General features: G+C 41.2%; 1 protein-coding gene across 2 annotated transcripts in view; it reads right to left on the bottom strand.

Moving 5' to 3' along the window:
* Positions 1-2132: 2132 nt before the first annotated feature.
* The window catches only part of KDM4B (lysine demethylase 4B), a 78176-nt gene continuing 65496 nt past the window's right edge, over positions 2133-14812 (bottom strand). For both annotated transcript variants that reach the window (XM_026864977.1, XM_026864978.1), the window contains 6 exons: positions 14598-14706; positions 8831-9016; positions 8487-8651; positions 7573-7692; positions 4717-4809; positions 2133-2833 (listed from right to left, as the gene is read on the bottom strand). In XM_026864977.1, the coding sequence (XP_026720778.1) occupies positions 2648-2833; positions 4717-4809; positions 7573-7692; positions 8487-8651; positions 8831-9016; positions 14598-14706 (859 nt within the window). In that variant the 3' untranslated portion in view covers positions 2133-2647. The remainder of the gene's footprint in view (positions 2834-4716; positions 4810-7572; positions 7693-8486; positions 8652-8830; positions 9017-14597; positions 14707-14812) is intronic.

Below are 14812 nucleotides of genomic sequence, written 5' to 3'. Positions count from 1 at the left end.
TTAGAGATAATCTGCACAAGTCATCCTAAACCGAAAAGAGGGATTTAAAAATAAACAAAAAGGGAGAAACCCTTGCGACAAGGAAGGGCATTCTACAGTTCCAGGTTCATGTTTAAACATAACTCAGCATCTGAATATGGGGTGAGGAAACACACTTCGTTTTTACAATATAAATAGTATTTTAAAAAGGTACTACATATGAATACAGTAATAGCGCTATTTCAGTCAGGACTTCAACATGCAGAGGAAATTCCTCATCATTACTCACAGCCACTCATCCCATCCCACCCTTCCCCTCCCACCTCCAAAAAAAAAAAATCCTCTGCTGTTAAAATTCTCTTTCAATTGTTTTAAATATTTCTCTTGTGGCCTGGCAACATGCTTATTCTTTTACACAAGCAAGTCTACTAAATCATGTCTTAACCGACACGAGAAAGCTTATGTAGGAGTAACAACCGAGGCTTTTAAGGACCTTGCCAATTTTTAAAACTTTTATTAGTCTCAGTTTGTTTTTATTCTTGGAGACATCTAGTGAAAACGTCAAAAACTCAGAAATAAAAAAAAAACAAACCTGTTTCATACATCTTACAAACACGCACGCGTGCACACGCGCACAGACACGCACACACAAACAAAATAACCCGTAGCAGAGGCAGTGAGAAATAAAAGGAAACTCCAATACTCCCAAGGGAGAACAAAAAACAAAATTAAAAACAAAAAAAAATTGCTTTATTCTATCTCCACTCTTTCACTAGGACAGTTTAATACCCATTGAGTCTCTTAAGATGCTAATCTACCATCTGCTAGCCCACAAATCCTTCCCACTTATTCCCTTAAAGATCCAGCATTGCTTAAAAACCTCTCCACAGAACAATGACCACCTTGCGAAGGGGCTTAAAAAAAAGAAAAAAAAAGTTTAAAAAAAGATAATATTGTCTCTTTCTCTCCAGTAATTTCAGGGAATTAGGTGGAAAAGATTGCTGTGCAGCATTCTGGATAGCTCTGCTGTCTCACAGCGGCTTCAGGCATTGAGGTGAGTGGGACGATGTGTCCTTGCCCCCCTTCGCCCTGACACCATGGATGCCACGTCCCCTTTCCAACTCTGCACTAGGGCTGCCTTTTTCTTTCCCTCTGAATTGATAGAGGTCCTCCAAAGAGTGTGGAAGACTTTCCAGTGACTTCAGCAGGGTTTCAGATCAGGCTCTTTTACAAAATACTGCACCGTAACAGCTCTTCAACGGAGGTGATTTTCAAGTGTTCAAGTGGGAGCTGCCCACTCAATACTTTTTAAGATTTGTTTTTGCCTTTAATGCTCGTTCAATTCTCAGTGAACTGAGTCCAATCAAATGAAGGGCTTGCGTTCCTCTTCCCCAGGAGTAACTCAAAGGCTCAGTCTTTACTTAAGTAAAGGATGTCACAACAATCAAAGATGTTTGGGGAATTTCTTCTTTAATAAGATAAAAGAAAAACATACAAACACCTCCCAGGCTTCTGTCATGGAATGATTCTCACAACTGTAAGGAGCACAACTCAAAAAAAAAAAAAAACAAAACAAAACAAAACAAAAAAACAAAAAACACACATAAAAAAAACAAACAAGGAGACAAAGAAAAGAAAAAGGTTCCTACGGGAGACATGCCTAGCAGAGAACTAGAGCAACCCCTCGATGCTCTAGTCCGCAGTGGGGAAGGGGGATGGCTCGTAAAGAAACTAACACAAGAAGCAGTAACAGAACACTTGCCAGAATGGAGTGGCATATTGGAACTGAAAGCCATGCTGATTTTTAACTAGAAAGCAACTGTGATGGCAAAGATGGGGGAAGGAAGATGACAAGGATGACCAAAAACTGGCCATTTCTTCCCTAAGTCCCTTCCTGGTGACATGGCAGAAATACACACACCTATCACGTGTCTTTGAGAGAACTAATGGTAAGAAACATCCCAGCTATGAAACATTTCTTTCCCCATCTTACAAAGAAGATAGTGTTTCTTTACAAAAAAAAAAAAAAAAAAAAAAAAAAAGAAGAACCCAAAACTTTCCAGGACATCTGCTCTTGCTCTCTCCCCACTGTAATATTAGTCACATTTCATTTGGGGTTGAGGGGGGAGATGTTGTTTATTTTCTGTTTTAAAGCCATAATCTAGAAAAATGTTTTGTGGAAATTTTTGTTTTCCTATTTTTGTTTGCTTTTTTTTTTAATAATGCTCATTTATAGAAAACTTCACAAAGGTGACGTCTATGTACAGAAAACACAATTCCAAAGGCTGCTTCAGTAGTCAATGTAATAGCACCTTTAAAGACAAAAGAGTTTGACATATTTTAAAAAGTCATTTAGTTAAATTTTAACCCTTTCCAAGCCTCATAAAAAGGAGCCAGTCACAAATTAGTATAAGCTCTTCCAAAGTCTCTGTGTGAAATGCTGTCTGAAGATTTTTCAAGCTCCCTAACTCTATGGGTCAGCAATGTCTGGCAAAGTAGAGGTAGCGTGCAGCCAGACAGGGTTTTCTTGCAGTCCAAACCAAGAGTAGAAGAAAAAAAAAAAATCACAGCAGACTATTGCACAAAGACGGTCTTGTATTCCACAGTTTCCAAGTTATTTTTCCATAGGCTTGAAAAGGGTTAGTATAATATTTTTAATTAATCCGGGTTAAAACATGTTGCTCTGAGTTCCAGGTTGGTACTGTGTCTGCAACAGGCTCTCCATAAAGGCCAGGTAATCTGGGTTTTGTCCGTATTCTTCGGGATTTCTTGAATTCCCCAGCCGGGGGCGTTTGGCTGCTCTCACTTCATCTCCTGAAAATACATCTTCCTGAGGGGCCCCAGTGCTGAGGGACTGCAGGAGACACGAAAGTACAATCATTAGAGGCACAGCAGGAAAACAGGGAGACATGCGGGCGCAAAGCAAGGGGCATGCCTGTGCAATACGACAGCGGGGATAGCAAACGGAACAACTTGGCTCAGGGTATTTCTGTAGAAAAATGGAACTCCCAAACATGCAAAGCACACGGCTGACATGAAACGTTCTGGCCTTCTGAAACCAAACTGGAAAGAGAAACCCTCAAGTTGCCTTCTTTCTGTTTCGGAACATCTCTCACTTCAGCTCCTGCCTTGCCAATTCTCTTTTTACTCCTATCCTCCTCTGCCTCTTCAGGTTGTTCACTCCAAGCAGAAGGCACAGAGGAAACTGGGGCTTCCTCAACGTCTCAGGACCCAAAGAAAGCATTTGGGGCTCACTGTACAAACAGCTGCTTGTCTTGCCCTTACACTCCCAAATGAGACACATTTCTCGGTAGAAATTATCATCTATTGCTTTGTTCCTTTGTTCTGCTGTACTATGTTAAAGCACTGTGAGCATCACTTCCACAGAGCACATCTAATGCTTCTGGCAGCAGAAAATACATAAGAAAAGCTTGAGCTTTCAACCAGACTTGAAACTTTCCTTCCGGTTCGCATTCCTTTCTCTCCAACTGTTACAAAGCCTGATGTCTCCGCTGCAGAGAATGTGTTTCTTTCCAAATCCTGTATTTCAGGGCTCCAATATGTTGTCTTCATTATTAGGGCAAGATTAAATAAACTGGACTTTTGTGCACATCTTAGAAATTAATTCTAAGGTGCTTCTTTGCCACCAGAAGTCTTTCAAGGACAACAAGGTAATTATTAACCTCTAAAATTTATGTCATGAGGTCTTAATGAGATAAACAACCTCAAACAAGATGGAGAAACCAGAGAGCTGCATTACAGAAAGCATTTTACAAGGGGTTTTGAGTAAAACCCTTGACGATTTCACGCCTAAGGGAACGAAAGTTTCCTCCAAATTGTCATCAGTTCTTCCACAAAACTGTGTCACCAGGTCATTTCTGACAACGTGCATCTCATTCCTGCTAGTGGCCACAGAATCACGGGGCCAGCGAACCACTGGTTTAACTTGGCACAGCAATTCATCTATTCTTAAGGGAAGGTTGAACCATCCTCTTTTTGTCTGGTAAAAACAGACAAAATCCCAGAGCCTTAGCACAGGTTAACTTCGTGGATCTGTCCCTGTCCTGCCGTGGCTGACGTTACAGACATTTAGAATTAAGAAGAAAACTGTATCTCCTCCATCTGCATAGAAACCAGTCTCATCACTTGTTTAAATGAGATGGCTTTAAAGGTTAAAGCACCAGGTTTGAAAACACCCAGCAAGTTTGGAACCAAAACAGCTACGAAATAAATCCTTCATATTTTCTAGGCTCGATAATTCCATTGTATGCAGTTAAAGACAGTCTGATCTTTTAGGCTAAGAGATTTATAGGCAAGAGCTACATTCTAAATCTCCTATTTGGTGAGAAATGGGGGTTTGGTCCCATGTCGCTAATCAGTTCTCCAGAAACCACTTAGCTATAGATCAGTTTATCTCCCCTCTGATTAAAGGCAACATCCAGACACAATAGCAGTCCATATGACTAAAGTCATATGGTGTAAAATGACAGGAACATAATCTTTTAATCAGAGAAGACAGAAGTTAGATCTGAACATATGAAAGGGAAAATCATTTAAATGCTTCTCAAGCATTTACAGACAGGATTTCTTCTACTCTATGTATTTTGTGTATTACAAGTGGTTTTACAGCCACAGAAATTGGAGGCTGTATTTACCTAATGTCTAAACAATATGCTAAAAAAATGTGGATGAGTACTGCAAGCCACAGCCATTTTACTGCTTCTATTTGATACCCACCAGGCGAGACTTCACTCTCTTGGGAAGCTCTTCCTCCAAGGTATAAATATCACCACGTTTCACCATTAGTTGAGAACCATCTTCAAACTCAACCTGCAGAGTAGGCAGAAGATGAAATAAGAAATTGGCCTCTGCATTGACAGTACTTGAACAGAGCATTCACAGTCCCCTCGTAGGGCCAGCTCCCATAGATGATCCCCCATTCCTGACACCGCATGCTCTAGGACTGCTGTTGAATAAGCACCCCTGAGCTATGTTAAGGATGCTGAACCCAGAAAGTGCTGATTTTGGTGCTGTTCAGGCACCCTGTCTTATCTGGCCCAAGTGGTTTCATTCAGTGCTCCTGTAGATCCTAAAACATCTATACTACATGGACCAGCACCGCTGCTCCAACCTCCCCGGCAGAGCACTGATGATTTCTACTGATTTTTTTATTCAAATCCTGAAAAAAATAAGCTTTTCACTTATAATAAAAGGCAGCCCTGTATTCTTTCATCTTAAACAAAGCATTTTCACACGTCATAAGGAAACAACTCCAGCTACTAAAAGACATTTGTGTTTTAACAAGCAGAAACAGCCAGCCAGGTACAAATGGTGGTAACTCCTCATGTCAAACCTTTTTTTTGCTAAGTACTGATTATATCATGAATTATGCATCAGGTGTTACAGGAATGTTTATTCATGGAAACGTGCATAGAAAAATGTTAAAACTATTAAAAGTTTTAAAGAGATTTTTCATTTCTTTTGCTCGAGACTTATTACGCTCTTCCGGATAACGCAGACGGACGTAGACCACAGTTTAATAGGGAACGTCAGGTTCAGACTGGACAAATTCAGAAGTAAAAAAAGCAACTGTGCCTCTGAACTCCTCCTCGGGCACAGCCCAGGTCCTGCAGCTCATCAGTTATGCAAGTGCAGCGACGGCTGCTGAGGCCCTTTAACTGCACAGCGTACATCAGCTGGAATAACTACGCAGGTGGGAGAACAGGCTGTGAACGATGAGCTCTGCTGAGCCCTGCTGAGCCGGTTTAGGATGCTACCAGTCCCATTTACTCTCTGGTTTTACAGAGCACCGCTACCGTAAGAGTCAGAAGGGAACAGGAATTAGGAAGTTTAACTGCCGAGGCAGTTTGCTGTCTGCCCTTCCCACTCCACGAGCTCCACTTCTAGCAGAAGGGCAGGATTTGCAACCCAGGGCAGTGCCGGCTTAAACTATTACAGAGAGGTTAGACCTTGTTCATTTAAGTTCCAAATCACTGAGAGGGGTGAGACCCGTTATGAACGTGCATCAGAGCATTCCAAGTCAGTCATTTGGGCTCAACTGTTTTAAGATAGATATACACATCTAATCTGAGCACACAAAATACAGACTTAAGAGATGCAAACTGGGAAGCTACTGCAAAATAAGACAAGTTTAAAACACAAGCGCTAATCCATGCTGTCTTCCTACAAATACACTTATTTCATAACAAAACTGGGGTTTGTGTTTTTAAATATAATCCTGTTCTGAAACAGATAAAGAGATGCCCCCACAAGTACTGAAAATCCATCGAGACAGGGAAGCAATGTGGAAAGCTGTCCAGGCCCTTTTCCCCATGGAGATGAGCTCTACTTACAGGTAACTGCATGATTTGAAAAACACAGACTCCTCATGCATATTTTTCTGTCATCTGGCACTATCAGTGGAATAGCCTATTTCAAATTATTGTACCTTGGAGAAATCAATGACAATTTCCTATACTGTGATTAAACTGGAAAGCATGCATAACAATAGATCTTTATGGAACTATATATTGTACTTATTCATAACCAGGGTCACCCAGATCACGTCTTCTCCGAAGCAGTTAACATCCATTATACACACCAAAAAGACTGTTAAATGACAAGGTGGATTATCGTGCTCTTTGCACACAGATATGAAACACTCTGTGTAGAAAGGATAGAAACCAGAACCCCGTTTCAAACAAATACAAGATATGGGACTTCCTCTGCCTTTTGTCCAGAGGCATTATCTTTAAGAGATAACAGTTCTTTGCAAATTTCAGCATATATTTTTCAAAAGAATGTGCACAAGGTATATATACTTTTCAAATCACTGTCATTTTCAACTTCTTGGTACCATTTTAATTTTTGATTTAATCAAATGAAGGCACTGCGTTTTAGAAAACCTTCTGTGCTGAAATACTGAGTACCAGGTTAAATCTTCCTTTACTATTATAACCTTGACAAACAAAAATCCCCTATGTGGAACAGACTCAAAGACAAAAAAACTGGATGCTGTTTTCTTCACCCTATAAACAGTGATGGTAAGAGTTTATGAGACTAGAGACTGAAGGTCTCCAGTTCCTCACACAACAGCAGCAGGACATTATTCCCACATGCTGCTGCCACTCCACAAAGTACCTTCCCAACCAGAGGACTACTCCCCCCCTTGAAGTAGTCTCCCAACCCATCATTTCCCTTAGACCCTCTGAAAGCATCGAGGGAAGTTGTAATTATGTAGATATTGACCCATGGGGAACTCGAGACAACAAGCTCAGCTCCAGCCACAGGACAGCCACCAGGGAGCAGAGTGAGCAGGTCACTTTTGGCCTGAGCCATAAGGAAAAGGGCAAATTTTTTTTGTCTCTTAAAAATAGATACAGTCTAGACCTATGTCTATCCATACATCCACATTCCGACACAGAAAACCTTGACCTCATCCTATTTTAACACTCTATTTCTCTTTAGACTACCAGCAGTATTTATTTCAGAAGGCAAATTCTCCCTTCATGACCAGAGCAAGCATTCAGCACTAGTGAGCTACACAAATCAGACATGCTGCCATGAAGGATGTGGGTACTCTCCCATACTCACCTGGTAAATCTGACTGATTTGGGCTGCAATAAACTTGGCCTTGTAAATGATTCCATCTGTCCACTGCAGTTGAACCAACTCGCCCTCCGGAGGGGGCCCCAGCTGGATGCAGTCTCTGCTCTGAAGACACAGAGTGAAAAAGGTCAGACAGCCAACACCAACAAAGCTCAAGAACTTGGGAAAAGTGGGGTGGTAAAATCACTGCTCAAGGAAGTTGCAGCATAACGCTGTAATTACGTATAAGAAAGTTTCTGCACTTGTGATTAATTGCCATCGTCTCAAACAAAACCCTTAACCAGTGAGAGACCAGAAAAAAAAAACCAACACCACCACTTGCACCTCCTTCTGGTGACAGTGCTCAGTTCTAGGAAACTTCTCATTACAAACCCCCAAACATCAAACCTCCGATATAAACAAAAACAAGCAGGGTGACCTGCTCTGCTTCACGTGGTGAATCAATGGCACAATCAGGAAGAGAAAGCGTGAGTTGACAAGTCAGACTCTTCTAGACATTCCTTCCATTAAGTGAATTCCCTGTTTTGAACCAGAAGTGCTTACAGACAATCCGTTTCCCCCACGAATCACACTTGTCAGTTGAAAAATAAGAGATTATTCAACCGCAAAACAAACAGGATGCAACTTAAAACAAACATTGAAGAACTATGAAGATTTGCATATAGCAAAATCACATCTTGGGAAAGGAACAGCAACAACAACAAAGAGATAATGTCATAAACAAGAAGAACAATAATGAAGAACAGTATGAGATTTTCTAAGCAAGCAGCAACTTCAGTTTTTAATTTTTATTTTTTTTTTTTTTTACGTTTTACTTCACTGTTCCACCCCAAAGTGCACGCATTACACTTTGTACTCATCTATGTAACAGTAATAATTCTCCACAGAGAGCTGCTTACAATAATGCTTTCTGGGTAAACGTTGTCACTGTATGAACCATCATCAAAGTTTACTTCGTAGAAAGTCTGTGTTGTCATGCCAATCACTTTACATCTGTAGTAGAGTCCATTCCGGTTCTTTGTAATCACAGTCTGTCCAAGTGTCACCTCCCTTCGAAACTGAATCTGCATTAGAGAGAAAAGGGAATAATTTACAACTTGCAATCGTAAAAGCCGAGTCAAAAATAGAGGTGCAGAGAAACCGTTCTTATGAAAAAAAAAAAACAAAACAAAAAAAAAACCAAACACACACCGATAAACAACCAAACACCGGAAAACAAAACCTTCAAAACAAACCCACATACATTCTGGTTAGCTGCTTTGTGTTTGAAGCAAGTGATGGACACAACATAGGGCCAGTCGTCTGGCTCCATGGGCACGCCGGCCGCGTGCGCGCAGGTCACGTGGAAGGACGTGGAGCAGTGCTCGTAGGAGCACTGGATGCAGGCACCAGACACTTTCTTCATCCGTTTCCGACAGTACACACATTTCTGAGAAGAAACAAGGGTCAATGTTATGCAGGCAGTCAACAGCAGCTTTAACACAACGTACAGCACCCTGTTTCCTGGTGTGGTGGAAGGAGTCTGTATCACTGCCTGGGGCTCAGAAGCCACAGCCAAAAAATGGTGATGTTTGCTGCTGAGGGGTCTGTCCAATACTTCCAGAACTGCCTACATACGCTTCCCTAGAATCACTCGTACGCCAAGAAAAAACAGCAGATACCAACTTATCGTTCCCTTGAGCGTGACAACATCTACCAGGAACTCAGCCCTCCAGAACCGCGCTGGAGAGCGAAGCAGAGGGAAATCCAATTTGCAACTGTGCTCACTGGAGGGCTGAGAGACGGGGAGAGCATAACAGGCACACACACACCCCCCTGGTGTCAGAACTGCTACAACTCGATGTAGCTCCTTCGATGTATGACATGGACCTACGTTAATTCAAACAGTGGCTGGATCTTCCCAGGTACACTGCTAGAAAAATCGTTTCAATTTTTGAAAGAAGAGAATAACTGTGTAATGGTTTGGTCTGTTGTATTTAATGGAACATTATAGCTATTAGATCTAATAGAATATTATTTTATGTAATAGAATAAAAATATTGCATGTTTTTTTACACACACAAACACATCAACCAAATACTCTATTGGTATCCATGTCAGATTAGCTATTGTAGGTAAGTCACTCGCTGTTTTGGAAAAACAAAAAAATAAAACATACCGTATCAAACACCAAAACTGCAAAGGAAAAAAAGGTATGAAATCTTTCAGTATTTTTAAAACTCATTTTCTGCAAAGCAGATCCAGTTATTAGGCTAATCTAATCAGATAGCACTTAGGGGGACACTTTAAAAAGAAATCTAAATTTTTTCCAAGCTGAAAATCATAAGCCTTATGGCACTGTAGACTTGGCAGCAAGCGTTAAGTGTCAGTGGGAAACGAGATGCATTTCCTCATTGCCTAACAGCACCATATTCTTGTTTCCAGCTCCTCAGAAATACAGAAGACTAGACTGGGATTCCCAAAATCCCAAAGAAATTTAAGTTGGACACTTGCATTATATTTCCAGGAAACTATTTGGAAACACCATTCTTAGCTTTTAACATTTTAAGCCTAGGGAATCTGTCACTGATTAACAGTAGCTTCTTTACCACAGCTGAGGCTTGGACAAGGCAAAGCAGGGAAAAATTAATATCACACATGTGAGACGAACATGCATTTTACATGTTAGAATGAATGGCTCATATAAATAAAATCCTGAGAGATGTTATATGCCCATGAATCTGACTATACAGCTATGTGATTTATTTAGTACAAAGAAATAATTTCCACATGTAAGGATGAACAGAGGAAAACGGTAATTTTTAGTGCCCGGGGTCTAGATGGCCATCTCCAAAGCACACCCCCAGCTTTGACCGCCCGGCCTCCCCCTCAATCCATCTACTCACCTAAACATAAATGTCCTATAAACACACTAGGATACTACGACAGATGGGTTTTTTTCCCCTTTCTGCAGTGTCTGATATTAAACAGAGCCATTCTTCCCCTCTTTCACTCTTCTTGGCCTCTCATTTACCTCACTCCCATTAAAGCAGTGCTCAAGGTATGCAACATTACTCAACACACAGCCTAAATCTTAAGATCCGTATGAATTACTACATCCCACAGGATTAAAAATGTAACATAAGCTGCCCAAGATCACACAATAAGCCAATACACCCCCCAGAAGTACAAATTCACTCAGCTTCTAGATGATCTGAGCTATCTTTAAAGCGTACCCTCCAAAATATGAAGTGATATCGTATTATAAACTACCCACTAAATGCAAAAGAATTGCCAAATTTCCATCTTATGTTTGTGTTATCACAGCTAAGAGCCAGGGCCCGACTGCACTAGCTACAACACACTGCCAAGACAAATAAAAAGACCATTCCTTCTCTGAAGAGTATTTCTCTTCCTTGAACGCAAAACACGCAGAAGAAAGGGAGGTGCATTTTTTTTTGTCCCTATTTCTGTGCAACGTCACCCCTCCCTGACTGGGGTCTGCCCCACATGTACATGAAATACGTCAAATTCACTTCCTGGGAATTAATTGAAGTCCGTACGTTTACATCAAAGATTAATTTGGCCTTTTTCCTTAAACTAACAAAAGCCAGGAAATTCAAAGCCAGAGCCTTAGTGTTACCAGAATGTGTTTTTTAGTATTTAATAAGCTGTGCCTTTATCGCTCTGTAAACCATGTTCAAAAGCTAGATAAGCACCACAGCAAAGTGCACAGCAGGAACACGGCACTGAAAGCAAGTCAATAGCAATGAGATCTCATTATTAAACTGTCAATACCTAATTCTCCCGCCAGCAGGGACAACTGCTGATATACAGCGTGCTCAATACCACTTCTCAAGGGAGCATTAACCCTCCAGGATCAGGAATCTGCCGTTATTGATGCGAACAGGATTCTTCCAAGCCAGAAGGATTGGCATGCACCTAATGACACCCCAGCAGCAAGACAAACTCCTTGTGACAGGCAGGAGAGCTGCACCAACGGAATAGTCAGAGCAAATACGATCAAACAAGAAAGAAAAACATGAGCCACAGAGAGACTGAAATGTAGAAGATGGTGGAAGGGGTGAAAATGCAGATGATCTGCAAGCGGGGGAGATGGGATGGACGGAAGCACCAGTGCCAAGTGCTGTGGTAAAGCGGCACATATAGATTTAAAGACATTTTCTGTAGGAGAGGAGGTACTACAGAGGTCTAAAGCACAGGAGGAAAAAAAAAAAAAAAATCTTCAGAATAAACGCACACCGGAGAGTCGGGTCATAGCTGAGAGTAAGAAATGGGCTGTCTCCTGCATGATGAACACTGCAATTCATTTATTCCACTGAGGAATGACAGCTAATTATTCCAAATTTCCACGTCATAAATAATTTATGCTCACAGGCCCGTAATACACCATTAATCAGGAAGCACGCAAACTGCATTCTTTAAAATGATGCAATGCCCACAAATGGACTGAAAAGTCTATGCTTGAAAGGGGAGGCCTGATGCATGCTCAAAGAACAGGAGATACTCTTCAAACTAATCACTGCAATTCCTTGTTACCTCAGGCCCTTCACAGCAACGTTAAAAAAATACAAACACATCAAAAAAATTTGAAAAAATCATTAGGTAACCCCTACCCCCCTCTTTCCTTCATTACCTTTACCCATTCACTTCAAGTGTCCTCAGCCTTCACATCATTCCTTTTCCATCTTTTTTAGCAAAGGCCATCTCTCCAAAGCCATCAGATCCAACACCACCGCTTTTGAAGTCACCTTATCTTCCTAAATGCAGCTGCACACCTCCAAAAACAGACACCCCCCAGCTCCTCGAATGACTCGCGTGCTCCATGAACTACCTGCAAACTCCTTTAAAAAAATCCTAAAACTCTCCATAATGTCTCACGAGTGTGCTTCTCCACACAGCCTTATCCAATCTAAATTTCCTTCGCACTTCCCACACGACTCCAATGCTGCTGCTATAAGCACCACTGCCTTTACATTCTGCCATCCAAATTCAATTTTATGTCTTTACCTAGTTCGTAACTCTAAAACCCACTCAATTTTAGCTCCAGATAATTTATTTGCTTTCTTTCCTGTAACAAATGACACTCAAAGCCACAATGTATGTGGTGACAACACCGACTCTTTTCAAGAGACACCAACGGTGCGTGCAAACATAAAGGCGCTCACAAGTATAGAGCAACAGAGAAGGTAGATTTTTATAATCAGGCGAAATACAACAATACTTAACCTGGTAACATTCTTGAACAGAGAACAATTAGGCTGAAAGTCTAATCCTTACATCCCAACAGCTGGGCCAGCTGCATAGCAGCACCAGACATCTTACAGAGGGGCCACACTGGCACGTGGACAGAAACTCAAGACTAAGACCTGAACTTGTGTCCAAAGCTACCCGGACTAGCCGCCAACACACTCTGCTGGCAGAGTCATGACATCCTGGCAGGAAAAAAAAAACAGCATTGCACCTCTAGAAAAGTTACTCTGATTATGATGAAGCAAGGTGCAGCACCAGCCATGCTAACACTTTCCAAGTGAAGTGTTTAAAGCCAGACTTTGACAAGAATTGAACTACAAACCAGGCTCTTATTAACTTCAGCATAAGGAACAGGTGCCTGTAAATCACAGCATTAGATGGTGTAAGTCAGGGTACTTGATACAAAAATTCTCCACCTTTCCTGAGACACAAAAACATGAAGTGTGAATGAAATACAGTGCTGAAGAAAAAAAAAAAAAATCAACAAAGCGATGAAGCTTTAATTCAGGAAGGGAAAAGAAAGATACGTAGTGAGTCTGTGCAAGGTTTGGATGGCAGAGCCAATGCTTCGAAGCAGAATGAGGCAACAGTTTTACATATGTCAACACTGCCCTGGCTCTACAGGATTGTAAGGCAGACACAGAAGAGTTAAAGAATTAAGTTATGTTTCCTTGAGAGGCTCCATTAAGCAATAAAAGTGAGTCTTGTGTAAAAGGATTTTTAGTTCATCGTTACAAGTGCTGGTAATGAAGAGGATGCATGCTGGAAATGTCAGATGATCCATAAAGAACCGCTGCTACAAGATTTATCACTCTCGCATCACATTGCTCCATCACTCCACCTGAATAATGAATGCTTTTTACGTTCACATTTGTGTACAAAACCCATTTGCACAACAGAGAAATAACTCTGGAAGCAGACAGAGATTCTTCCTCCTTTCTCATCCAGGCTGGGCTGCCTGCACTAAATAGCTGTGCAGTTAACAAATACATCAACGCTAACCAATGTATCACTGCTCCATCACCTTCCCCCGTACCACACTCCCAACTGTCGCCCAGCTGACTTCTGTACCAAAAAAAAAAAAAAAAAAGCAAGCAGCAAAAGCACAATTTATTTTGCAACAACACGCTATAGTGATGGGGCATTAACTAACATTAAGATTAATTGCTCTAAACTAATGAATCATCCATTACTAATCCCTAATGCAACTAAATTACGAGTTGTAGCTGGACTTCCATTAAAATCTTTGCAGTCTCGCCTCGCAGTCATGTCCACAAAGAAATGTTTATTAATTGCTACAAGAGATTTCTTGACAGAAAAAGAGAAAAATTGTAAAGAAAGACGAATCAAATTACAGATGAACAAGTCAGCAATATGTCACCTTCTCTCTAGTTACCATGTCCCTTCACGCTCCCGCTATGCAGCACTAAACGAAGCTTACAGGTCATTTAGACCTGACTGCCAGGTGGGTACGTGTCCCAGCCTCTGCCCAGGGTCAGAGCACAACTCCTGGGGACTAAAGGCAGATCTAGGCATCACAACTTGGTTTGTCACAGCAGTGAGACAGCACCTCATCAGACATCCAAATGATACAGCTTCTTGGGGCATTTGTTGGAAATAAAGAGTGAGAACATCACCTCCAATCTCAGCTACTTTATGATCCCACACAACGTTTGGCTGTCTAGTTAAAGCTTTTTTCCTTTTTTATTTTTTGGGCTCTTGTTCACAAACACTCTCTACAGGTAAAAGACACCTACCAGTTTCAATCTCTGCTCTGGAATAGCACTGATATCCACAGGATGACGCTCTATTACATTGAGAAAACGGGCCTCCGGGACAGCAATAGCACAGATTATATGAACCCATCTGGAAAAAAAAAAGTGAGAAGACAAATCGGAGTCCACCATTACTTGAATTAAATACTCAAGAGGGCAGTTAACATTTCTCTGGCTCCCTCAGTATCAAGGCATAT

Source organism: Athene cunicularia (assembly GCF_003259725.1).
Source record: "Athene cunicularia isolate RWA chromosome 28 unlocalized genomic scaffold, athCun1 chr28_part1, whole genome shotgun sequence".
NCBI lineage: Eukaryota > Metazoa > Chordata > Aves > Strigiformes > Strigidae > Athene > Athene cunicularia.
Note: the sequence above shows the minus strand (reverse complement) of the source record. Positions and strands in the feature narration are given on the sequence as shown.